Source organism: Macrosteles quadrilineatus, unplaced genomic scaffold (assembly GCF_028750875.1).
Source record: "Macrosteles quadrilineatus isolate MER2022 unplaced genomic scaffold, UCM_ALF_1.0 Scaffold_3__2_contigs__length_128488019, whole genome shotgun sequence".
Lineage (NCBI taxonomy): Eukaryota > Metazoa > Arthropoda > Insecta > Hemiptera > Cicadellidae > Macrosteles > Macrosteles quadrilineatus.
Genome location: NW_026542596.1, coordinates 2,084,425 through 2,112,375, shown reverse-complemented (window position 1 = coordinate 2,112,375; position 27,951 = coordinate 2,084,425). Strand labels below are relative to the sequence as shown.

The 27,951-nt window shown below is 34.8% G+C and overlaps 1 protein-coding gene across 1 annotated transcript; it reads right to left on the bottom strand.

The window, feature by feature from the left end:
• Positions 1 to 1,412: 1,412 nt before the first annotated feature.
• On the bottom strand, positions 1,413 to 27,350 carry LOC128988432 (calpain-1 catalytic subunit-like). Its single transcript, XM_054409704.1, has 13 exons — positions 27,316 to 27,350; positions 24,782 to 24,922; positions 22,230 to 22,407; positions 19,906 to 20,150; positions 18,543 to 18,715; positions 17,738 to 17,940; positions 15,048 to 15,205; positions 13,324 to 13,393; positions 12,991 to 13,087; positions 11,527 to 11,654; positions 8,462 to 8,657; positions 5,422 to 5,477; positions 1,413 to 1,974 (listed from the first exon to the last, which is right to left on the bottom strand). Exons 1-13 carry the CDS (start codon positions 27,348 to 27,350, stop codon positions 1,948 to 1,950), a joined length of 1,707 nt encoding a protein of 568 aa, XP_054265679.1. The 3' UTR covers positions 1,413 to 1,947.
• Positions 27,351 to 27,951: the final 601 nt, after the last annotated feature.

Here is a 27,951-nt window from a genome sequence, read left to right as displayed (position 1 = left end):
TGTTCCTGTTGATACTCGTGTATTCTTAACCTAAGTTGGTGGAAGTTAAAGGAAGTTAGATTAATCTGATTTAAAAATGTCAGTTAGTGAAAGTGAAGTTGACGAGATGGAAATGAGAGCACAAACTTTTAGTGCTAATCTTTTGCCACCAAAATCGAAACAAAGGTATGAAACTACATACCAGCAACTAATTGTTTCACTATATTATTCAGTTGTCCAAACAAATATACAATATTTCCGTAATTGTACCTGATACAGCATTTATGGTAAGAATGCTACTAGCAGAAACTATTACCTGCAAACGAAGTTTTACAAACACGTAATTACATGAAATAAGCTGATTATACAATAATTCGTTGCATAACTTTCAGTGGCAATGACAATAAACGAAAACATAACCTCTCTCAGAAGTTATGAGTAGCGATTGTTATTAATAATTAATAACAATCGCTACTCATAACTTCTGAGAGAGGTTAACCAGATTGTTAGTAATTAAAAAACTGTCGTAGGTAAAGTAGTGTACGCAACTCGCGTTAATAGTCTTTACGACACATGTAGAAGTTTTTAAGGCACTCGCCAAGGCTCGTGCCTTAATTTTCTACTCGTGTCGTAAAGACTAACTTAACGCAATCGTTGCGTAAACTACTATTACTGTACTTTGAATAATTGACCAAGTGTATATGGAAAATATACTATATGTTGACAAACACAATATACTCTACTAGAGAGTCTGCAATCTAATTTTTAGACAACCTTTTATAACTTTGCTTGCGATAGTTGTTTAGTCACGGATTCAAGTGGTTTGGTATGGTTTTGGTTTTAAGTGTTAAAGACTGATGTTGATGAAATTTCTTGCAAGCAGTTTTTATTAAAAGCCCAATACGGTACTATACTGTACAGGTATACCTAATATGTTGTTTGAGTTGTGGTTTATTTCCTAGAATCTTTGGAATATGGGGATTTTTGTACATTATTGTAATGTAATCCATCAAAATTTTGTAAAAGACAAGAGTTTTTAAATTATTTTACAATATACAGAGAATTGAGACAATTCTATTAATTTTTTTTCTATAGAAGTTGAATTAATTCCTAAAAAAAGCTAAACCCCAAAATTCAAATTACAGCTTCGTTGTCCCCTTCCTCTCAAAATTGTTTTTCTTACAACAGAAGAATCATTTCTATCAATTTAATGGTTGATTCAGTGTTTGAATAAAAAATCACATTTTTAAAATATATAAGATAATAGTAGGCTGGGCCTTAGGAAAATAAACAAATCTTAAAAACAACATTTAATTTTATTTACACAGTTAGAACAACAATTTCTATTAACATTATATACATTTGCTCTTGGATAAAGCTGTATGATTTAATAAATAATGTATATATATATTATATATATTAAATCCTTTGGTTATGGTTTCTATACATCAAAATTTTATTTACACTTTGCATACAAATTTGAGGTATAACACTTATTGAAGAGAGTAAATATTATTTTGTTCTAATTATTATTACACCGTATGTTAAATAGCTTTAATTTCTTTAAAACAAATATTATTATAAAATTAACAGTAGATAGACCAATAACAAGAGATATAAACTCTATTCCCTTTTAATGGATGACTATAATATATTTTTAAATCTAGAAAACAGTTTGCCTTGTAATAAGGTAATTCTTGTAATAACGATATTTAGTTGCATAAATAAATAAGTGGTACATTTTAACAACAGCTTATAACTAAGTAAATGACATATCAGTCTTATAAATTACTAGCCTAAATAATAAATAATTTGGCTAGAAAATAACTTTCTCAATAAAAGACATCAAACAAACCTATTTTTACAAACTTTCTAAAAATATAATTAATTTAACTTTTAATAATGCACATTATTGACTATGATGAACATTTTCTTCTTTGGTTCTGAACAATCTTTTAACAGACAAGGTCACGAGTAAATGGTCATTAGGATCATCTGAAAAAAAACCACAAATATCAATATGAATAAATTAATTAATCATTTCAATGTTACTCACTCGAATGTAGAAATCATACCTGTAACTTTTTCAATATAATTTGTCAAATAATGTCCAATAGAAAGAAAAATAAATACCCCCATCGCAGCAAACCTGCAGGCTAAGCGAATTTTCACTAACCCGGCTTGATTTATACTAAAATATTCCCTAAAAATTGTCAGATTAATTTCCTATTTAAATAACATTAATTTTAGTGAGTACTTAGGTTTGCTGCTACAGAGAAGATATTGAGGTGTGTTTTTTTATTTAAATGTTGATAGCTTCGTATGAAATAAACAAAATTGCAAAATTTGATTAAAATATAGCCATAAACAAGCAAACTATAACAGTTTATTTATTTTCCATAATAATAACATGGGGATTTTAAATTTACAATTTTTTAAATTATCTCCGTAACCGTTGGGTGCACACAACAACGCTTCAATATATAAAATTATTTCTTTTTTTAAGCTCTACAAAATGGTTTGGAGAGAAATTAAGAAATTTTGTGTTTTTGGAGTAAAAAATGGGAAAAATCTATTCTTACCCAATAAACCCCCATAAACTTATGACTGAATGGTTTCTGGCTAATAATCTTAAACTTAACAGAAATAAAACATATTATGTGAACTTCCATTCTAACAGCATAAAAAGTAGACAGATTGACTATAACCCGTTAGAAGGCATATTTAATCAAATTCAATCTTGCAATCTTTTACGAATAAAATCAGACTCAACTCTAACATGGTCTGATCATATAAATCAATTAGAATCAAAGCTTAATGCAGAATTTCACGTTACTTAAGTGCTTTCTAAAATAATAGATGAAAAAAAACTCAGATAATGATATACTTTGAATACATGTACTCTAACATTGGCTATGGTATTGAGTTCTGGGGAAATGCCACAGATAGTAAAACAATATTTAAAATACAAAAGAGAATTATAAGACTTATTGCACAAGTTTGTCCAAGAACATCTTGTAGAAATTTGTTTAAAAGAACGAAGATTTTACCTGTGCCCTCTTTGTATATATTCAACACTTTAACTTTGTCAAAAAAACATTTTTATATTTATGAAGAAAAACTAACTAACTCAGCTATACAGCTTTAGGCCCATGAGCTCTGTGTTGCAGTACCCCATACATAAATCTGCGGCCTATGAAAATAGTACTTTTTATATGGGTCTCAAACTGTATAATAAGCTTCCTTTATCACTGAAAGAGGTTGAATCATTTAAAAAGTTCCGGTTACACTTACTGTCTTACCTGTTATACAATTGTTTTTACAGAATTGAGGATATTTTTTATCAGTCTGATTGTAGTACACATAACTTATTGGCATTGATATAACTTATTTGTAAATTTTGCTAATAACCTAATTTATTTTATACTTGTTGCTTTTATTCTATATACTAGTACACAATGTATATTTTGACAATTTACCTGCCTGCGTGCAGAAGCACTCCTAAGGCGTTAGGTGATGTATTTTAATAAATAAAAATAAATAAATAAACCTCCGTTTCCATAGTCTCATTATGCTGGTTCGGGAACTCGTTCGAATAAACATAGGTTTACATATTTGAACCAAATTTCATCAAAATCGGATGGATGTTTGAAGACCGATTGAGGTGACATTTTGCAGAGAGGTGCTTGATAAACTTGAGAAATACATAGGCATATTAAAGTTATGAAAATCCTATAGATCTATGCCCGACGGGGGTTCAAAGTTTCCATGTTATTTTGAGTCTTCATATTTAAAAGGAAAAGAATTTTGCCAGCTGTTTCAACAAAACAAGTTGGTTCTATGATATTTAATAGCATTAAAAATTTACCAAGAGGGTGCAGCACTATTGGTAAATTTTTGTTTTGCAGGCACAAGTGTCCGGCCGTTTCCATTCCAACTGGGCACATGTGCCAGCGACTCGCGGCACATGTTTTGTCGCGCAGTCAGCGGGGCACAAATTTGTGCCGGGCACTTGTGCCAAGGCTGTTTCCATTCCTACGAATTCGGAGATTTTTTTGTCACAAATTTGTAGGAATGGGAACGTAGCTTTACAGACCAAGAAAAACTTAATTCACAATTTTCAGTTTGATTGTACTTATGTAGTAAAAGTTGATGGAGTTGAATTATAATGTATGTCACACCATTTACATTCAAGAGCTATTCAGGCTAATGTTATACAGCTGCACTTGAGGGTTGATGAACTAAATAAAAAAATTTTTTTTGTCACAAATTTGTAGGAATGGGAACGTAGCTTTACAGACCAAGAAAAACTTAATTCACAATTTTCAGTTTGATTGTACTTATGTAGTAAAAGTTGATGGAGTTGAATTATAATGTATGTCACACCATTTACATTCAAGAGCTATTCAGGCTAATGTTATACAGCTGCACTTGAGGGTTGATGAACTAAATAAAATATGACCTTTAAACTGTTTATTTTAACACTTGGTAGACAAATTGTAGAATTAAATACCCCCGCCGCAGCAAACCTGCAGACTTAGCGAATTTCCATTTGCCTGATTGGATTTAAACTAAAATGTCTCCTTAAAAATATCACATTTATTGACTATTTAAACAGAATTAGTTTAATGAGTACTTAGGTTTGCTGCAACAGGGAGGGTAAAAAGTTTTTTTTTTTATGTAAAATGTTAAAAGGTACTGTGGTTTAGTAAGAAATTAATGTATTTTCAAAATTTGATCAAGATATGTTCATAAACAAGCAAACTACAACAGTTGACTTATTCTCCATAAGAATAACATGGGAATTTTAAAATTGCAATTTTTTTGAATTTTCTCCGTAACAATTAGGCGCATAATAACACTTCAATATACTAAATTATTTGTTTTTTTAAGCTCTACAAAATGGTTTAAAAAGAAATTGTGAAATTTTGTGTTTTTAGGGTCAAAAATGGGAAAAACCTATTTTTACCCCATAAAACCCCCCATAAACCCCCATTCCCATAGTCCGATCATGCTGGTTCGCGAACTCATTCAAGTTTATCCCGCCTTACACCTTCAAACCAAATTTTATCAAAATCGGACAAAAATTACTCAAGTTATCGTGCGGATGGACACATATATATATATATATATATATATATATATATCTATATATAGATATATAAAAATTTAAACGAATGGTGTTTTTGGCCTCTGGGGACATCAAAATGAAAAAGTAAATCGGTCCCGGCCTTAAGTCTTACCATGAGACCTACGGTAATAGCTACTTCCCTATAGGGAAATTCGCTAAAAGGCTTCATAAGCTGACTTTTCTTAGCTTGTAAGTAGGTTTCAGTGATACCCTAATTTTTATTTTCGCTAATGTGACACATTCTAAACCATTGGCTTCATAAGTGTTAAACTGAATTGTAGAACGTCAACTGTACAGGTCTATGTCCTTACCTCTTCTAATGACAGTGGATTTCCTTTCATTTTCGTGTCCAGATTGTGGTACCTCTCTGTAGATAAGAAAAACAATGACATTAATTTCATTTATTGGAAATCACTAAAAGAGTTCTTTTGTAACAATTTGATGTATTTTATATTTTAAAATTTTGTCATTGATTTAAAAGCAAAGCAGTATTAGTTTTGTCAAAACTTGATGTGAGCCTGCAACCACTGTGAGCTCTCTGATTGGCTGTTCATAGTTCGATCCTATGTAAAGATAATCAGAGTGCCTACGTCACAACCAAGCTTAAAAAAGGGGTCGGACCACGTGGCCCGGTCTCATTTGGTCAGTGTAGTAGTCTTGTATAATGTGAAATTGCTTAGTGCACATATTCCCCTTTGTGGGTAAGTCTTAGCTTTAATTTTTACAATTTTATTCTATTTATTGTTGTGAGTACGGAGGGTGCAGGCAGACAGAGGTCTTTTTATTTAATAATTTTCAGCTTTATGGAAGAATATACTTTGACCCTTCAGGCAATTAAAAATATCTTTTGTTTTTATGCTTCAACTACCAGTGAGAAACAAATCAATAAATGGGAATGCAATCTAAAAGACTATTCATTATTTCCAAGAACCAAAACCTGCATAATTAAATTTCTGTGTGAATGAATACATAACTATCCAAGAACACCAAAAATTTGTACTGGTTTGAAAAGACTTTTTAAAGTAAAACGGTACACTTTGATTTGTCAATAAGAATAAATATCGACACAAAAATAGAGAAAAAGTTGTATGGTAAGCTCTTTAAAAAATTGACTTCTAGTAAACTTGGGAATGTTTTGATTCAGAAATGTTATGAGTGAGTTCCAAAAATCTAATCTCAAAAGGGCCAACATATTTTCTCGCATTGTCGTCTTTGTTTTCACAGAAATACATCCTGTGTAGCTTTTCAAAATGTTAAGATAACAAGTTTTCTGGTCTTTCATTCATGGTCTATATTCTTTCTTAGTGAGATCTTGGATATAAATATTTTTTTCTTATAAACACAGCGTATAAAATAGTATCCAAACTTGTTTTAAACAGACTTAAATGTCATGCAGAAGAAACAGTAGGAGACCACTAAACAGGTTATATGAAAGGGAGATCAACAAATACAAAAAAAAAAAAAAAATCGAATTGGAGCTTAGAAAAATTATTTAAAAATAAACTTCCATCAAAAGCCACCAAAATAAGATGTATAAAATAAAACCACAGTGCATCCTGTAGTGCTATACGGTTCGGAGACTTGGTTTTTCACAAAAAAATCCCAAAAAAGACTTATTACTTTTGAAAATATAGTATTGAGAAGGATTTTTGGACCAATAAAAGATGGAGACTCATGGAGAATAAGAAAAAATTGGGAGTTTAGGGAATTATATAAGGAACCAGATATTGTGGGAGTGGTAAGGAGTAGAAGGTTGAGGTGGCTGGGCCACATTCAACACAGTGGTGAGAAAGATATGGTAAAAAAAAGGATAAGAGGTACTCCAGAGGGCAGGAGGCCATTGGGAAATGGACCAAGAGTGAGATGGATTGACAAAGTTATAAAGGACCTAAGGAGTATGGGAGCAGACCTGGAGCTGGCAGAGGATAGATAATCCTGGAGGCACATGGTTGGTGAGGCGATAGACCGCCTTGGTTTTTAATGGTCACAGGAGTTTAGTTTGGAGTTAAGTAAGTATATATATTTCCCATTTCCCAAATCATTTCAATCATAATTGTACAAGGAAACAAATCAAAATTGCTTGGTATTTTAAGTTTTAACCGCAAAAAATACAGATAAACTTGCCACTTTAACCCTCCGAGTGTCATGCGTCGCTGCAGCGACTCACGAACACTGTTTACGGCGAAGGCTCTATGACTGACAAAATCGGATTGAACTGGATCGAGTTAGGTATCGTTCTTTTCGTTAGATTCTAAGCTTTCTCCAGAGGTCTGTCTCTAAGCGCTTTATGTTCTCCGAGCCGATTGTAATTGTAGCAGACAGCTGACGTGCGTATTTGTAAACAGGTTAGTTAACCTCGGACCGATGACTGATGTGTTTTATTATGTTTATCATTGTTTTAGTGTTAAAAATCAAAAGTAGTGATATACGTGGTGCATTATAAGAAGATTTAAGTGATTTTGAAGGGCTGGTTGATGATCCTGAAGAAGTAGGTAGTGATATTGATGTAAATTATCAGCCAGATTCCTAGCTATGGTTAGGCTATGCATTCTTAGCTAAACGCTATGTACTGAAATCTGTTTTTTGCCCATAACTTATTTATTTGCAAATCTACTTCCTTATATTATTATATATTTGTAATCCTCATAAAATTTAGAACAAAGTGGCTATTTTCAAATATTTATAGAACTATAATTTATAAAATTTAATTGAGCGCGAACTTATTTTTTTTTTCAATTTTTCAAAAAATGTTTATTGAAACAAATATTCCTTAGGTTTTATGTATGATATTGAAGCCCATGATTTTCCAAACAAAATGGTATATAGAACAGTAGAATTAACATTGTTTTAAGCTTTTCAGATCCGTTTTAATATAACCTTGCAAATGCGCCAAAAATAGGCGGACATTAAGGCCTAAACTATGGACACTCGGAGGGTTAATTACAGCACCCTGAGCTAAATTTACTGAATTCCGAATTTTTTATAAATTCTGTTAGAACCAAGCATACACAGTTTCTCAACTTAAATGTTGGGTTTAGTGATTATATTTAATAAGTTTTGTATTATTTTTCAAGATTCAAAATTCCTGGTTTTTAACATCACTAGGCCAATCTTCCCAAAATTTAAAATCTACAGATTGGATGTTACTTTGTCTTCACACAATTTAACAACATTAGACCTTTTCTACCTCAAGCAAAAATTCAAATAACAATTAAACCAAATACCGTAGCAATCAGGCCTAGTTTCCAAATTTCTTAAAGAAATTGGTAATACTATTCCATTGTTAACCAACCAAGAATATACATGGTGACATAAATAGTAATTATGGAAAGAAAAGCAAATCTCACTTACCATGTGCAAGGTGTAGTCGAACCATCGCCATAACAAAACACTCGGCCGTGACTGTACAGTTCTTGGCAAACCTCAACACTAGACACTCAAGCACTTTATTGCTTACAGTGCTGCCAGCCTCCCATAATAGTGATCTCAGATTGTAGCTGGAAGTTTTGCTGGAGTGACCGTTGCGCTCAAACTTCTCAAACGCTATCTGTAATGCAAAACAGACAACTGAACAATAGACGAATAGACAGTCAAGTACTTTGTTGCTTACAGTGCTGCCAGCCTCCCATAATAGTGATCTCAGATTGTAGCTGGAAGTTTTGCTGGAGTGTCCATTGCGCTCAAACTTCTCAAACGCTATCTGTAATGCAAAACAGACAACTGAACAATAGATGGTCAAGTACCTTATTGCTCAAAGTGCTGCCAGCCGTAATATTGATCTAAAGTTGTTGTTGGACAATTCAGTGGATTAGTTACTGTACTTAAACATGCTCTAACACTACCTCATCACCTGTTAGCATAACAAACAACAATATACTCTAAAACCCTAATAGTCCAACCTCCCCGACTCCTTGCTTAATCATACCACGCCATCGCCTGTGAATTTCGGATAAAATGTTAACACAGGAATTTTGTTACTATTTCCAGGGGTAGTGTGGACATCATCACCGTTTCTGCAACCGCAGGAAAAATACTCTTTATCGCCTGTGGTCACAGAAACATCATCATCGTCTTTTGCGATCGCGCAAAGATTTTGATTTTAGACAAATCCCGTGATCGTGGAAAAAAAATCATCATTGCTTTTGGCGATCACAGGTAAATATTTAACACCTCCAGAATCAAAAGGAAACTTAAACGTTATTAACTGCGATTGCAGCAATCTCCTGAATATCTCCTTCGGTAACGGAAACATCACCATCATCTTTCAAGATCGCGGAAAATCCTAGGCAAATCCCATGGTCATGAAAAAACTTCATCATTGTCTTCGGTAAACAAGTTAAAATCCTAAACATGCTGCTCATCCTAAACATACCTACGTCAACAATTCTAATTTAGTCTTCGGCAACTAGTTTTGAAACAACAGTTCCCCTTTCAAGCCTCTTGCTTCATAATCATTCAAAAACATTGTCATCGGCATCACGTTATTTTAAAACACGAGCACCGACTCATTTTATTAACATGTAACATGGCTATTATGAGGAAGGGTAAGACTAGCCTTTTTATTAGTCCAGCTTAACCATTGGCATAGCCTAAAAACCACATAGATTTCTTATGTTATAGGTTAAAGCTAACCTTAGTCATCACTTCAATAGTTATGATAGGCATGATACACTGTTGTGTTTGGTTATAAACAAGTGTAATGAGAGTTATTAATTCTGTATTAGCTTGATGTAAACCTTAGAGGGAGTTAGCACTTAACCTGGCTTAGTTCTTCCACGACACTTTCTACACTTGGTAAACCCGCAGATCGTGGCCTTAGGCCAAAAATCTGTCTCAAAGACGAGAGGAAATGCGGTATGTGGTATGAGTACTATAAACCGACAACTTGAACTTAAAACTCATTGTTGATAGAAACAAACAACATAACCTCCAGTCAACACAACAACAAGCTCGAGCGTCTGATGATTTGGCGGCTGCAGACGACAGCGGCCGGCTTGATTGCAGTAATTTAATCTCTGTTTCTGTTTAATTACCGATTTTTGGTTAGCCCTGTGAGATGATTCGTAACCAACCCCTTGAATTTTATTTAATTTTATACTTTGTGTGTGATGAGTTAACGAGAGGTGATGCGATTGTTTTGGTGCGAATTGGATAGCGAGTAGATTTGGCCTATGGTGTTGAACCATGTGACGTGTGATGAACACAAGAGACTGACGAGTCAGTGTGGAACCAGCATGTCTTCGGCAGCTGTGCTAGCCTGTCAAACCTACCTGGAGTAAGGACTGACACACGACACTGGATTTAGCGACTTTTCAGCGGCGATGGTTGAGTCAAACCAACCTACCGTGACAGAAGATCGACGGAGAGCAGTCAGCTAGCCTACCATGATTCTTGAAAGGCTGGGGTTGTGCTTGCTGTGATAAACCATCCACAGGAACTCACGTCGCGCTGTTGGCCATCTTCTGTGTAATTTGATTGTTTATCCAGCAGCATCGAACCAACCATTGCAACAGAGAACCTTGGGGCGGAATGCACCTCAGCCTGTAGCCGAGGTCGATGGGCAAGCACGAGCTCTATGCTACAGGGGCGTGTTGAGTAAATGTAAGCTCGAAGTACCACGATGACACGTGGCTGTGTGATGAACCAGATTCGTGGGGACTACTTGCAAGGACGCAAGTAGCTCACGTCGGGGATAGAAACTAGAGTCAACGGACGGCCATCATGTGATCACTGCGGTGGAAGAGGCGTTGACATGGGTCTGTGTGATAAACCAGACACCCAGGATGACGGCAGAGACCATTGGGGTCGATGACTCCCGGCTGTAATCTCGATTGGGGACACGATGGACACCCAGCCTGCAGTGAAGACCAGGTGAAGTTGGAGCCTCAGCCTGTAGCTGCTACGATATGTGGGTGGTCCGAACCCTGGCTACAATGGCAGGTGAAGTTCCCCCGAGCACCGCGACGACCCAGTGATCTGTTGTGTAACTGTGTGGATAAGAATGTCACAAACATAAACAAATGTGTGGCCAGGCATAACACGTGCGGTCACGGACTTGATGCAACTTAAAATTTGATCAACTGTATTGCCTATAAGTTCTTCCTGAGGCAGGTGTCGATTCCTTACAGTTGTTCCAAAAGTACAGAGTGTCATCCTTAAATTTTAAGTTATAAGTAATATCTTAGACTATTAATATAGTCTTAGACTTCTGTATCCAATAGTCAATTGTAATATCTAATTCAGCAACCAAGGTAAAGCATTTCATCCAGCCATTTATCAGGGTAAACACAGAAATAATAACGATAAATAATCATACCCATACTTTTATACCCCCACCAAGATTGCCAATTAGGTGAGGCATTTTGAGTTTGACGGGCTCTGAGATAAAAATAGATCAAGCAGACGAGTAGACTTACCCTCCAAAACTGCAGCATATGCATCAATACTGGGATGTCCAACACGTTGATTCTCCCACTGATGTTGTAATCTCTCAGCATGATCAGTGACTTGCAAAGCTCTAGACTAGGTTTCTCTAGGAGGTAAGCTGCAAGCAATAGAGGTAAGGTAAAGAAGCTACCTACATAATGTATCAAACCTAACTAAATTTTTGCTTAAACTTTACCTAAAGAAGTTGTGTTGTCATTCCATTGTATTTGTTATTAGTTTAATTTGTCCATATTAGTTGAAGATATTCACACTGCCTTGCCATTTGATAAACATTAGGAATTTGATTTCCTCTGAGTTCTAAATTCCATGACTAAATGTAGTTGATTATATTTTTTGTGCACAAACTAATTCATAGCCTTTATTGTCTAACTGCATAGCATCTAATTGGGACCAAACCATGTTTGGGTAACCAAATTGTACGGATTAGCCTGAAATTCAGTAGGCCTAAGATTGTATTAAAACACGATGCATTTCATGACTAAAAATGGCAATAAATTGATTGCAACACTGAACATATTCCACAATAACAGTGACTTGTGATTGTCTTCCACAACCAAAAAGTTTCTGTAATTAGGTATCTAACATGATTACATTCTTCTAACTACACAACGAGCTTAAAAGAAACAATGAATTAATAGAAACTAAATAGATGCTTGGAAATACACTGTTTTCAATCAGGACTATTCCAATTTTTCCTGTTTTATACAATATTCATGTACAGTTCCCGATCTGTTAGGCACCCAGCTTAATAGTTCAGAACACATATAGCTGTGTTTGAGATTTAAATATATAAATTGTTTTCCTCCAACTGTTTAACTGATTAATGGAGTTCTGAATATCGGATCCTGGGTTACCTGAGTCTGATTTCTGACTTTATTGATAAAAACTAGAGGTGAGCAGGTCCGACATTAGTTGAAGGATTATTATTTTAATGAACAATCCTTCTCAGGATGTTTTACAGAGTTTACTGACAATCTACTGACGTGTAGTGTGCGTAATTAAATCACAATAGAACAAGATGTCCAGGTACAAAGTAACAACTAACAACCCTTTTGACTTCTTATTTCAGAGGAATTCACCTACAGGTATTAAAAACATTTGCCAGCCAAACAAAGACAGAACTATTGCAGCACTTAGTATTCCGCTACCAAAGTGCCATTGAGGATCAGCGAGTATCTAAGGTGCCATGTAAATGTGACAATGTTGTATTACCTGCTGAAGTAATATCTGTATCAAGTTGATCACTGCACGAGTACTCAAACTAGATGAAATATTAAGCTTAGACAAATTATAAACAACTAAACAGCTCCTTGAGGAGTTAAAACAACTATAGTTCAGCCGCTCAGAAAACGACCTGCGCGCTAATGCTAAACCAATGCTGTAGGAGGTCGCTTTCTAAGCGGCCGAGTTATAGTTGTTAACTAGTTACTAACCTTTCCAGTGTGCTTTGAGAATCTTTTGTAACTGAGCAACATCAACTTCGGGTGGATATTTTATGAGGAGTTTTGCTACTAGATTTTTCCCATCAGGCTGTAAACAGAAATTTTCTTGTGAAATAAAATGATCATCTTAAATACCTACATAATTTGTTGAGTAGGAGTAACATTAATTTTGTAAAGAGTGTTTGGTAGCATTAAATGCAAAAGGGCTATTTGTGTCCTACTATGAAAATCAGAGGTCCTTAAATAACTCAAAAATGGAACCAGCTGTCATAGATATTAGGTTTCAAATAATGATCAATATGTAAATTAGAATTAATAACTCACCAACACTACAGCATCTTCTAAAAATTCTGCAGATATATTTCTAAATACCATGTTATCTTCATTGACTTCCCTGAAACCAAACAGTACATATGAGAGGAAAATTTATTTAAATTTTGTGTTTAACTATTAAATAGTGCACGATTTGCAAATAACTTGCTATGCTTACAAATAACCCTAAGACTTGTATGAAATATTGTCTGGGAATTTATAGAAAATAATTTTTTCTAAGAAAATTCATGACATTGTGTAATCAAAATTTAGCTAGTTTTGGTAAAATATAAACAAGGTTTGTATGTGGATTAAAGTATGGTATCCAATGTCATGACGGACTGAATCAACTTCAAATTCAACGCTAATTATACGTTCTTTACTTCCTCTCCTGCTATTCTGGCTGGTCTCTAACTCTAGCCCCATTCAGTGTCATCGAAGCATCCATAACAATGGAAGAGAACATTTATGTTCCCGACAATAATGAATTGCGGCATATGATTAAATGTATGATTTTTAGAGTTGATGAGTCAACCCCTTCATTGGCATATTTAAATCCATTCCCAGCTGACAGATGTCAAGGGAATAAAATGAATGGATGTGAAAAATTAGCTAAAGTGGTTTAGGGAGCTTTCACAACAAGGCTAGCTGCAGGCGTTAACACGTTCGCTGCTGACCGCTAGATGCCGGGACGGCGCCAGGAGCTGATGTAAAAGCTCGCCGCTGCGCGACATTGCCGCCGATACACTGAATTACAGTAAAAACAACAGTAGTTAAACTGGATGGCAATGTTCTGCAATAAAATTGGCTTTGGACGTAGTACTAAGTGATTCTGATTGATAGCAGCAATACCCAGGTTACAGTCGATAAAGTAGTGTCCCTATCTAGCAGAAAAGAGATGGAACAAACCCCTGTTCCAAACGACCCTGGTGGTGATTTTGGGTTCCGGAAGCTTTCCGGAACGTTTCTAGCCGTAGTTCCTGGCGCCGTGGCCCGGCTGACGTTCCGGAACGTCCGTAGCAACGAACTTGTTAATAAGATTTTGAGACAGTTGGACACATCACTGTAATTTAGCTTTCTGATCAGTGAGTTTAATTATGGACACTACAATTTCCTTCCTCTACAGCACTCTCTCTCTCTTTTAGACACCTCCCCTTATCTGATTAGCAATCTCTCAAATTGTCAGTTAGTTAGCATCTAACTTCTTTAACATTTGGCACTGATACTTCAAAACTAATATGCGCTTGTGGCCGGCCTCGATAACATGTGTTTGTACATCCATACACTTTTCTCCATTAATATTCTGCAACTGACAATGTATTTCAATTGGGGTTGATCACTTAAACAAGGTTTGATCACATAATACAATTCTGGCTTGGTGGAAGGATTGATTTTCCCTGCCATTATTTACAACAACTACAATACCAAATGTCACAAAGTGGTAAGAACGGGTTATAATTGTATGTAGGGGAGGTAAAGAACCCAGTGCTAGTCTTGAATTCAAAATAGATTACTCCACCAGTGAATTGGGGAGATTAGAACCAAGCATCCTCCAGGACAAGTCCTGCACTCAAACCAAAACTATCATCAATGAAGAGCAGTTCAGAAATATTCATTTGAATAATTGTCTTTACTTTATGTTTATTATTATTTTCATTACCATGCTAAAAGTAAAGAACATATTTTCTCCAAGTAACCTACGCAAATCTTATTATTGGAGTAGAACATAAACTTACCAAATATTACTTTGTTCGTCTGTAAGTATTCTAAGAAGAAACTTCCCATCACAGTTTGGCACATTGGTTTGAGGAACAACAATATAATCTCCAGGTGGTAGAGTAAAGAAAGTCACTACCTCTCTAGCTACAGAGTGGTTGGTGACATCAAGCGGCTTCTGAAAATTTACAACCAATAATTTAGTTTATAAAATGAATAATGATTACTAAGAAAGAGATAAAGCATTTTACATTGCCCTCCCTGAATTTAACTTAAACACAGAACTAGAGATGGTCGAATCCAGGAATTTTGAATCCGAATCCTAAAAAAATTGAATCTCGAGTCCCAAAAATAAATAGAAATGGGCTTATCGTGACTAAAAAGGCAATAACGGAATAGGAACCATTTAAGACTTATAACCACCACCACGACAATAACCTCTATGGTTAGTCAATGTCACAGTACTGTATACTACGACGTTGATAACCTATAACCTCTATGGTTAGGCAATGATGAGGTTTTTTTTTATTCCCGAATCTCGTAAATTGAATCTCGAATAGATCTTTTCTTAGGATTCAGTGGATTCTATATTCGTATTCGACACATACCTACACAGAACAATTTATTTCTCATAAGTCCATATTTTGCTAAATGTATTTTGTGCTGCTGCTTTTGCAGATGTAATGTGTGATGACGCAGGTATTGACAAACAATAATTAATGGCACGAATGAAGTTAACACAATCGCTGAAGGTGATTCATTACTGACCCACGGCAATCGCAGCCTCACGCGGCCGGGTCAGTACTGACCCACACTGCAGTAAATAAATCTTAAAATATTTTTACAGGACTGTGGCAAAATCTCATTAGGCCTAGTCATGTAGACATCATCTTTGCCTCCCATGGTCATGGAAAATCATAATCCTCCGCAATCGTAGTAAAAGCATGAATTTTTCGGCCACCAAATCTTCACAGACAATCTTCTGCGACCGCAATAGTAAATGCTCGGCTCGATTCGGGCTATTTTCTGTAAAATACCCCAAATCTTTGTACAAATTTAACTATGCAGATTTTTCACAATCCGAATGTGTTTCGGTCACTAATTGATTTGGATAATTTGAGTTCTGCTGTACCACCATCTATGAACTGTATAACAGCAATTGGTTCTGTCCCCACTATTCCCTTAGCAACTCCTTAGCAAGATTAAGGAATACTAAGAACTTTGATCTAAATAAAAAAAACTATTTTTATCTAATATGATACAAAAACAAGAGCCAACACAACCCAGAATGATACATAAGCATATTGTGCAGCTTGTAGGCCTAGAACGGTACAAGGCCCCACTAAAAGCAACATTACGTCACAGTAGTGGATAGTTGTAGTAAAGTTGCCAGACGTAAAATCCAGCTTATTTAACTAAAACATATGATAGATGGATAGATATATGGATAGATAGATAGATGGATAGATAGATAGATGGATGGATTTATTTGATCATTAAACATTCATAAAATGCAATAGATCATGTCAATAAATAGTAAGTAAGGTAATCAGAGAGATACATGCAATCAAGCTACATCAATTAAAGGTTTACATGCACGATAAATAAGTAACTATAAGATAAATTATAAATAATACAGACAGGCTTACTAAACAATACATGCGCTAGTAATTACGTATAAACTAAGTTAAATCACATTAGGAGGCATACTTGAATAAAATAATGGGATATGGCAGTGAATCTATCCACAAGTGTGACGTCATGGATCTGCAGCATGGCCTGTTTTTCTAGTGGGGCCTTGTTACAGTATGCCACAGCCATATTAAACAGATTGATTTTAAAGGAAAGAAAGGATAGTTGATTAAAGCACCAATTTCTGGATGAGTTAATATTAGCAGAGAATGGCATTATGTTACGATGTAGTCACAATCTGCATTTATCAAACTTAACATAATATGAAACACATAAAAACTAGCTTCAGGATTTACAACAGTGTGAGCAGTGAATTTTTAGTAATTAAAGTCAATGTTTTTTTGCAATTTTGCTCTAAGAGGTAGATTTATTCCAATAAAATATTTAACAACTTTCTTTAGCGTAACATATTATGTACTATAAATGTTCACACTTTGAAAACTTATGGGTGCAAACAAAAAAAAAACTGCTTGCTACTACAAGTTGTTATTGCAGCCATTCATAACTGAACTGAGCTTGGAAAGATGTGTGATCAGAAATATATTAATTTAGAATTCAATTTGATTACTATTTCATTGATCCTGTGTGATACGTGTGTCGTATATAGCTGATTTAAGTCGAAACCTAATTTATAACAATTTTAATCATTTAAATATTTTGCATGAACTGACTTCTATTTATTTTTACAGTGTGTAACTGAATCAAATACCTATGAGAAAGTGATCAGTATTGTGATGAATAATATGGCAGGAAGCACTGCAGAAAGATGACCTTGGGATGACCAAGACTGTGTTAAAGTTACCAGATAGACATTATAATGATGGATGTAGAAGAGGAACATCAAGAGAGAAGAGTGTGCAAGACATAAGGAGGACATTGATGGGGAGCCAAACACCTGTTACATTGAAGTATGTAAAATTAACAACTAAAATAATGACATAATGAACCAACAAACATTTTATAATTTTAATAATACATTGATAAAGATTAAAGATTAATTTGGAGATTTTCACATTACCTGGTCGGCTACAAACTGAGGTGTCAGCCTAGGCATGGAGTAAGGAATTTCATAGACAGCAAAGCCAATGGCATACAGTGGCTTCTTCTTCTTACTCTCTGGTTGTGTCTCGTAGTACTGCGTAACAGAGACTACAACATGGCACTTGTTGCTTGAAGTACGGGGGATTTGGATATGAAATTGTGGGTTCATTGCTGTGGTGTCTGTGTAAAAGTATAATACAAGGTTATTTATAGTTTAGTCTAATAAATATTATAGGTATTCATATTGTAATAGGTTTCATTAGGTTTTTTAAGTATAGGATTTGAAAATGCACTTTTATTAAACTGTGCGAGTTTAGTTGAGTTAAAGTGATTGCTTTCTCTGAAGGTTACTGGTTCGATTCTGGACCAAGAAGCTGTTTGTCATTGGGCTATCAGTTAATTAGCGGTCTGAGTTTTGTCTCTTCCTAAGAGATCAGTTTGTGCCTTAAATAAAGTTAATCCTTAACTGCTATTTGAGATGTTCAAGCAACTTGATTTTTTAGCCAAGCCGAGCTTTTTATTCTTGTATTATTGTTGTGATTGCAGCAAGTGTCAGCAAAGATTGTGTGATCAGAAACCTATGATTTTTTCAAGGCCACGGAAGATGATCACGATTCCACTGCTTTCATGGGGCATGATGTACAATATTCCATAAACCAAGTGTAAAACAATTGATATTAATTTTTTTAATTTATGTTTTCCAAAGAAACCCAATTTTGGTCTGAAAACCAAAGGTAAAGGTAAAGTCTTAACTAAACAAAACTGAATTTTCCTCAACTTGCCAGAGTAATTAGGTCCACCACCAGCATTGTAGCCACTACGCCAGCGCCGTCGGGCCAATACTGCACGCCAGGGCTGCTTCGAGTGTAGCGCCGGCTCTGTCATCCAGTCATCAGGACCAATGTGCACCAGGTCTAGATGAGTGAAGTGACGGGCAAAGTCTTCAAATGACATCCTGTAAAAAAAGACCTGCATTAAGAGAGTAAAATTATATGTTTTAGCAAATTTCCCATATGGTATAGGGAAATAAAAATGCTTTTTTAAAATGTTACGTTTTTAAACACACTAAAAAGGAGAAAATAATTTATAAATATGTTGAGAGAAAAACTAAAAACGTGGGGCCCATGCAATAGATCATAATAGTTCAATAGGTGGAAGTTAATTGTGAATTAGCATGCACCCAACGTTTTTTTGTTTTATATCTTACAAGTATTTATTCTCTCAACATATTTATAAATAATTTTCTACTTTTTAGTGCGTTTAGAAACGTGGCATTTTTAAAAAGTATTTTTATTTATAAATTATTATAGTGTAAATCCAATCAGGCAAATGGAAATTCGCTTAGTCTACAGGTTTGCTGCAGGGGGGGTGTTTATAAAAATTATAGGCCCTACAATAATACAAAAGATAGGAAAATTAATGCCAATGAGACTTCTTTTATTCAAGCCAACTATTTTTGTAGCTTAGTAGACCTACCGTACAGTAGTGATTAAAAATAAATAAATAAAATACAATAAATAAATAAATTGTAATTCAATATTTAAGTCTAGTGCAATGAAATCTGGTCTAGGTTTAACTTGTAACTAAACCTAATGTACCAGTAGTTTATAATCTTAAGACCTTGTTGTTTCAGATGAAAATAGTGTAGGGCTTTTATACTACATGGCCGCTGAACCCTTACCAAGCATAACGCAAAATAAAGAAGACAAAGATGCTGGTTTTAAGGTTTGAAGTAGTCTGATACCTAGTTGCCAAAATATGAAATGGGGCATGTAAAAAAGACGAAGACTTCATGAAGAGGAGGCCTACGCCTCTTCTTTAGTCCTTTCAAAATATTCTTAGGACTTATAAAGCTGTAAGCTACATTCAACTGACTTACACTTGGCCTATAATTAGGCCTATTGATTCATACATCTAGATCAAAACTATTGTCTTTACCTGTATAATTCTGTTTTTTTTTTTCGTAAATAGGTTGTAGAAAGGGTTTTGGGATTAGGCAAATCATAAGCTTGTGCTAAGTTTATCGCAAATACCCCTGGACGTGGTATCCAGATTTCAACTAACCTAACAGACACCATTCATAATAGGTAACAGCTGGACACTGTTAGGGCATAAACTACTTCCACAGATGCTCACCAGACTCACCAGAACTCTCCGTCGTTGCGCACTCTGACACTTAGCAGCTCCTTATCTCGTTCGCTCAGTCCATCCCATTCCCAGCTACGCTCGCTCCACGGGCCTGTCCATTCGCCCCGGCCCCACGGGTTGCGAAGGCGCACTAGTGGAGTCTCTCCGAGTGGCCCTCGTACCCTGGCCAGGCCGGTCACACTGTACGCAGTCTGGGTCATCAGTCCATTCCTTAACCTCAATTGTCTCTTGCTCTCCTTCTCCTACAAGGTTTAAAGAGAACGAATTAATTACGATGAATTCAGGCCTAGTAATTACCTGCCTACTTTAATCCCACAAAAAATCCTATTAATAGGCAAGCATGTTTATTGGATTCCTTTTTTTCTCAGCTTGTGTGCATCACAGGGAAAATCTACAAGTATAGGTACTGTTAGAAAGATATTTGCCTGTAGCGTAGATGTGCATCTGTTGAATCCCATAAAAAATAAAAAGGCTAAAAAATAAGCACAAAATATATTATATAAAATATAAAAAAAATGTATAAGTATAAATAATATAGGCCTTGTGAGTTGCTATGCTGGTGACGAAATATCAAAAAATATAACCAGAAAATCAAAACAAATGGAAGAAATTTATATCACATATTTTACTTACAGCGTTGGGTGAAAATAGAAAAATTTGCACAATGCATAGTTTTGGTAGAGTTTTCGACCACGGGGTGACCTCTAGTATAATTGAATAGACTGTCAAAGATTGTCAATAAAGTAAAGGCACCATTATGATATATATAGGCCTACATAGACAAAAATTGGTCGAGATTCTTAATTACCTGACTTTTTGTTACTTTCCTGTAACCTAGCTCTCCCTGTGAATGATTAAGTTAAGTGAAATTTCCAGGCTATTCCCATGTGGTATGAGTGTAGGCCTACACCATAAAGGGTGCATCCAGGCAAACTCTTTTTCCACCCTTGACTGTATTTGGAAAATAGGCGTCAGGCTTTTGAACCTCTACTTGCCTGTTATTTAAGTGCAATACCATTGACTAAGGAAATAAAAGCCCACTTTTGTTTACCTCGTCTGTGGCAATACATACCAAACAATCCATAACCTGCATAGGCCTATATCCCTTAGAGTGCCAGGCGAGAAATAAAAGTGACGCTCAAAAAATGCCGATGATTTTTCCCGAAGGTTGCGCTAAAAATGCCGAGCGCGATCTGGCGATTTTTAGGTTAAAATTTCGTAAAAATCGAATTTTCGATATTTCGACCAACGAAAATCGATGTATCGCATCTAGTAACTTTCGACTCAATGTTAATATATGGGTTAAAAGAATCCGAGTATCCATTCGGTTGTTATGACAACTGTTCGATCATTACGAAACGTCCGGTCAGCCGGACGTTGGCACTTTTGGCTCGTTCTAAAACGTCCGGTCGGCCGGACGTCGGCACTTTTGGCTCGTTTTAAAAACGTCCGGTTCCCCGGACGTTGGCACTCAAAGGGTTAATTGCTACCCCTTACCTCTTAGTTATGGAGCTAATCAACACATATGCTGATAGGAACGTTGTCTCTTTTTCTTAAATTTACAGTGTGTTTTAACTCTGTCAGTTTTTTATGAAAGCTGTTAAAAGTAGGCCTAATAATGAGAGACAAAATTGAGTAGGCTAAAGTGAATGAATTTAATAATGTCAATTTTAAGGCATAAAATATGTTTGACATGATGATTAGGCCTAGTTTGGAAATTGTTAGGTAAGTTAGTAAAATTACAATGGATTTAGTTTGCATTTCTGTTCAACTGTGCCACGGCTGATTAGGTTAAATAATCAAGACTGCTGTAAATAAAGTTAGGCCTACAGTAGGCTAAGCTTAGGCCTACTCCAGAGCTAAACAGTCTATTAAACTTAGTAATATTAAAATCTCACTAACTTGACAGCCGGTACTTAACTTGACAGTCAATAGTTTACAGGGTGCACATCTAGCTGGCTTGTCTTATTACTGTAGTGCTCACTTTTTAAGGACGGCTGAAGAGATTGCTTAAAATTTGTTGAGGATTGTTTACTCAATATATAAAACACTAATAGGTTATGTGAAGTAGGCTAATAAAGTATATGTAAAAGTTAGTCTGTTATGTTTATTTATTATATAAAACCCATTAAAAATGTCAAAGTTCTGGATAATTCCACAACCCACAAAATCGACAACCTCTGGGTCCACAAATTGTCGAGTTAGTCAGGTTTTACTGTGGTAGTGTTATAACAAGATCAAGTGGTGTTTAAGTGCTTCCCTGTAATATAATAGTAGCCTATTTTAGAAGTTATAAGTAGAGGTTTACATAAACAACTTACTGGATTAATGCTAGCTATCAATAAACTGGAACGGGGCACTGCACTGTTGAGGACTTGAAATGTGAGGTAGCGATCCTGGTTGCTGAGGCCAAAGCTTTGTACAATACCACCAGTTAAATCTTGTAAAGCTCTTGTCGTTGAACCACCATGACTTAGATTCTCGTAACATCCATACAACCTGAAGGGAAAGTAAATCCAAAGATATTGTACGGTAAGTATGAGATTAAAGTTACCTTAACCCTAGATGGGTATCGCACGTAAATTTGACGTAGGGAGAGTTATTTTTAGCCTACTTTTTGGCCCTACTTACCCAAGTCTATGTACAGCACATCTAGCCTATTATATACATTGGAACGATGTTGGCTTGTAAACAGCGTAGTTACGTTCGCTAGTGCCATAAGGAGAAAGAAAACAATCTTGTAAACAGCGTAGTTACGTTCGCTAGTGCCATAAGGAGAAAGAAAACAATGTAATATTGTAGGCTATATTTTCCTAACCTACAAACTAAGTTACAGCAATGTAAACTTACAAGAACTGCAATTTATCCCAATTAAACATTGTTATGGTAATGCGTACGTAGTTCTAACTAAAATACTTCATAGGATATTCTTCTGTATTTAACATTGTTCAAGGCCTATTATAAAAACTAAAATCTTTTAATAGTCTAGTTTTATACAAACCATGGTAGCAATTCTTCACAACTTCACGTCAATATTGTTGAACGAAGTAAGATTAGTTGTTGTAGACTAAAAGGTTTAGAAAGAAAAATAATCCGTTCACTTGAAATTATAAAGTTAATAGATAAATATAATATTCTAGTGAATGTTAACACAAGAAACTACCTACAAAATTAAAATACAGTAATACGATTAGATTAATCATCATCACCGGGTCCGAAGCAGACGACAAAATGTGAAACAAAATAACAAAAACAAAATATCTTCTGCAGTTGGAAGTTTTCTTTTCTCTTACAAAGTATGTCGAAATACTGGGGAAAATAGTAATTATAGCATTGATTATAATATTTAAAAATATTTATCCAGCCTTGTTTTAATGAGTTTGGAGAATTTATTATTTACTATGTATGAAATACAAATTATTTTTGGTTAGAAACATTTTTTTAAGGTTTACATTAGCCACCAATCATACTTACTTATAAATTAAATGAAATAGTATTTTACTTCCAATTCATTATATACATTGTTTTTACTTTCTCCCCCTCATTCAATTCAAATGTAGAATTTGTACTACAGCCACTCATCCTACACTCATCTCCATTCATACTTGGCTTAAAATACCTACTATGTATGGTCGCCATTTCATAAAAAGTAAGTATATAGTTATTTGTGCAACTAGTGAGAAAAGTGAGCAATTGACTCACTCGAGAGAAATCCTTACTCATGAGCCGTAGGCGAGTGAGGAATGGTTTCTAGAGTGAGGCAATTGTACTTTGAACTCGAGTTGCACATTATACTTTTCCTACAGTTACCATAAAACAAATAAATTGGTGAAGAAACATAACCTATTTTTACACAGAAGTGAACTTTTAATATAACATTTAATGTGAAGTGACAAATACAACAGTACAACAGCTGACCAGCTGATTTACAGCCAGTGCTGCCAACGTATTTCGCGCCCATACGACGTTGCCTGCATGTTACGCGCTCACTATTTCGTGCCTTCTCGTTGCAAATCTGGAGTGAGACAAAGTAATTAGAGTGAGACAATGTTAACATTGTCTCACTGATGAGCGAATTGGCCACTTTGCTTTCCCAAATCAGTGAGAGAACATGTACCGGTACATTGTTAGGTAACTGTAGGAAAAAGTATATATAAGTATAAATTCAGGTGAACATCATGACAATAAAGCGTTTTGATTGGCTGATTGTAATGAGTGAATTATGGAACAACTAGGGCATAATAAGTTAGTTTTGGAAAGACACCTTACTTTCTACATTACATTATTAATAGGAAAAGTGAGTTTTTAAAATTTTAATGATAAAGACGATACAGATTTTTCCAAAGAATCCAGTGATGCCAATATTTCAAAATAAAAAAATGCCGATTAAAAAATACTAATTGTCAAGTTTTGGGATGGAACGCCTCAATAATTAGAAAAATTAAACTTACTTTTAAAATATTTCAGCCACATAAAACGTTATTATAAAAAGAAACCCTGTTCTCTGGCGTTGCGACCAAACATCAAAGCACAAAAATAGTAAAAAGTATACCCATGAACTGTAAAATTAATTAATAAACATGTATCAGTATACTTGAATGTAAAAAAATATTCGTTTTATTTTACCCATTATAAATATATTCCTATTTTGTGTACCTACTTACTTTAGGGATACCCGGTATTGCTGGGACTACTCTTCCCACTAAAAATAAACACAATGTATCGATGCTGTGTACGAAGTGAATAATAATTATAGTGTACACCCTTATGTGAAGTTATATGCATAGGCCTATATCTAGAGTCCATTAAGGAATTCCATACTCCCTTTGAACCAGATAAATAAAACTTATAACTCATGTTATAAGTAACTTACTTAGCGTATGCCTTCTCTAAAAGTGCTGCCCAGAATTCTGTCGGGTTTGTCGAATGAAGATAAATTAGTCGTCCCCTGTAGGTTGGTAACCGGTCATCCACCAATACCTCCTTCCACTCTCCAAAATGCCAAAAACGAAACCTAAAACAAATTGTTATCATAAGATCCTAAATAATAATATTTGTAATAAACATTACATTGTGTACATTGTAGCAAACATAAATTAGTTTCCGGTAAACCTTTTAAAAGTTTTACTTCGAGGTATGTAGTTGGTTTCAAATCAGATAATATGTATAGGCAAACATTTTCATGAACGCATGTTGAATAGTATACCTGTAAAATATGTACAGACACCTTTTTGAAAACTAAACCATAACTAATATATGCATAAACTAAACTATGTACTAAACCTAAGGCATACGCTATTATGGATTTTCCCTTTAGATGATTAGTATTTCACAAATGACATATGTAGTAAATATAGGGAGAAAACTTGACAAAAATCGCAAATTGGGTTTTTGATCTACGTTATTTTATTTCCAAAATAGAAATATAATACAAATAACATATAATATAAATATAATACAAAATATAATACAAATTTTAATGGCTAAAGACACTCTCGCCAATCCTGTGAATATAATTAAACCATTAGAACCATGATTGGTACTCAATTTTCTTGGAGTAGGCCGTAGGCCGCGTAAAATGCCTTCTGGGCCGTGACAGACATACAGACAGACAATCAGACAGACAGAAATTTATATAAGACTTGCTTTGGCTTCTTTAACGTATAAAACGTAAAATAATAAATATAATTCTGAGCAATGTACAGACAAAACTATAATCTTATTTATATAGACAACACAACTGTAGGGCCTACGTGACAGTGACTTATTAGATCGCTATATTTTCTCCAAACTGCGGATAATATATTTTTAATTAGCAATTGAATATTTCACGAACATAAAGGAGTTTACGATTAAACATTCACAAAGTAAGTAAAATAAAAGTATAATTATTTATGAGAGTTAATATAAAATAGAATTGCAATTACCATAACAGTTTACGCAATTATTATTGAAGTTATTCAAAGCTCAAATCAAATAAGTAAGTAGGTAAGTGGCAGCAAGCAGTGCAGAAGTAGGTACTGTATCAGATAAGTATTCAGATACGAAATATGTATGAATGTAACATTGAGCTGCCAATCAAGAGTTAGTTGCGTTGACTGTACTTTCAATATGTTGGGAGCCCATTCATGGCAAAGTGATGGTAAACAGAAGTCGTAAATATGTCGTAATCCCATGCACTAATTGTCACATTAAACCTTAATACTCTCTGATACAGTAGTTATAAACCATAATCTTTTAAATCTTTTAAATTTAAAAAAAGAGTTGCACACAAAATAGCAATTGAGTCAATAACCATTATACCTAGAGAAAAAGTTCTACGTACATTATCTGGAACTTTTTTCATTTTAAGCTTTACACTAATTTCCTACATTAATTTGGGACGACTTAAAAAATGTGCATGTTTTTTGCAAATGTTAACATATTTTCTGGTATACAAATTTATACAATAACTGTTACACACATTATATTTGCTGTATTTTTCAAAACATTACCTACTTAAATTACACTACTATAAATTGTTATCAACATCGGAATGAATTTCGATTGTATGTAACGATTTTTAATAATATTCTTAAAAAAATTTGATGGACTTTTGATCATAGCCTATAGACTATGATTTTAAAGTGCAGCTTTTATGTGCTTGTGCCCTAACTAACTTAATCCCATAAATATGCATTCCAGTAATGTGGAACCCCGTAAAACATTCAATAGAGGTTTATAAACCTTTTACTAAGGGGGAGGGAACTAAATTACGCCTAGGCCTACGTAACGTTCTCATAAAGAGTATAATTGTAAAAATATAAGGTTTAAAGCCAAATGGACAACTAAAACCACTTTGAGTAGTAGCCTAAGGTCACTCCTATCGCACCACCTGTCAGGGCAGGTGGGGTGAATTAATTGAGTTTAAAGCCCATCAGGCGGAAATGGTTGCTTCCGGTGCTACGTCACTTTGTGACGTCATAGGTGATGTGTAATGGTAACAGGATACAGGTGGTAGGAGCTGGTGGTAATGGATAGGGGATGAAACAGCTGTCTGTACAGTAGTGTGTTTAAATAGCTAATACTTGTTCGTTTGCAATTGTCTTAAATGTATTGGGAATATCAACCAACAGCTACACCAAGGTTTTAAACCAAAACACAGCTTACATGTAGACAATAAATTGAGTTAAAATCATATTGTCGACGGTAACATTTAACAGTAGCCTACAGTATTGTACTAGTGCCCGCGGCGGCGTGGTGCAAGGTTGTGTCGTTGTGTCACCGGCCGCCGTGAATTAGGCTGAGGCCGCGAAGGGAAAGTGAGTGGGCAGTGGAACAAGGTCAAATGCCCCTACTCAACCTCCATGTGGATTTGTATCCACAGTTCTACAGTTTGCTTTCGGACATAGCGGCGGAGTGTTGTACGGTCCTGGGTCTATCGTTTGCATCGTTGATGCCATCGTAATACTACACCTCGATTGACTCAACAACACAAGGTATTGTAAAAACCAATTTTAATTTATATCTTATGTTAGATAGTCGCAGGTTAGCTGTTTGTGGTTAAAAGATGTTTATACAGAAATACGTTCCAAAAAGTAGATATATTTTCCCCATGTTAGTAAATATTTGTTGGTCTTAAAAAAAACCTTAAGTAGTGGTGTATTACGGGTACTGGAGACCGTGACGTAAAAAATTAAGTAAAATTAAATATCGTTTATATTTTGTTAAACAGTTTGACAGATCAGACTTTGTGGTCAAAATATGTTTATATAATGGAGTCTTTAGAAAGACTGTTTTTTTTTAAGTGAATTATACCCAATTCCATGTGTCCTGACTTGTGCGAATCAAATAAATTAGTTTGCCATCTTCAACGTCAGGAGGCTTTGGCACATTTAATCGTGTCGGAAAGCAAACCTCTAAAAACTTGTTGTCATAAAAGAAAATAAACGTTTTACCATTTTCGTTTTGTCTTTGTTCTACTAATTGATAATGTTTGTTTTGTAACACATATTTAAATGTTACTTTTTCTGTTTCTATTGGACTTACTAGTTGAGGAAGCTT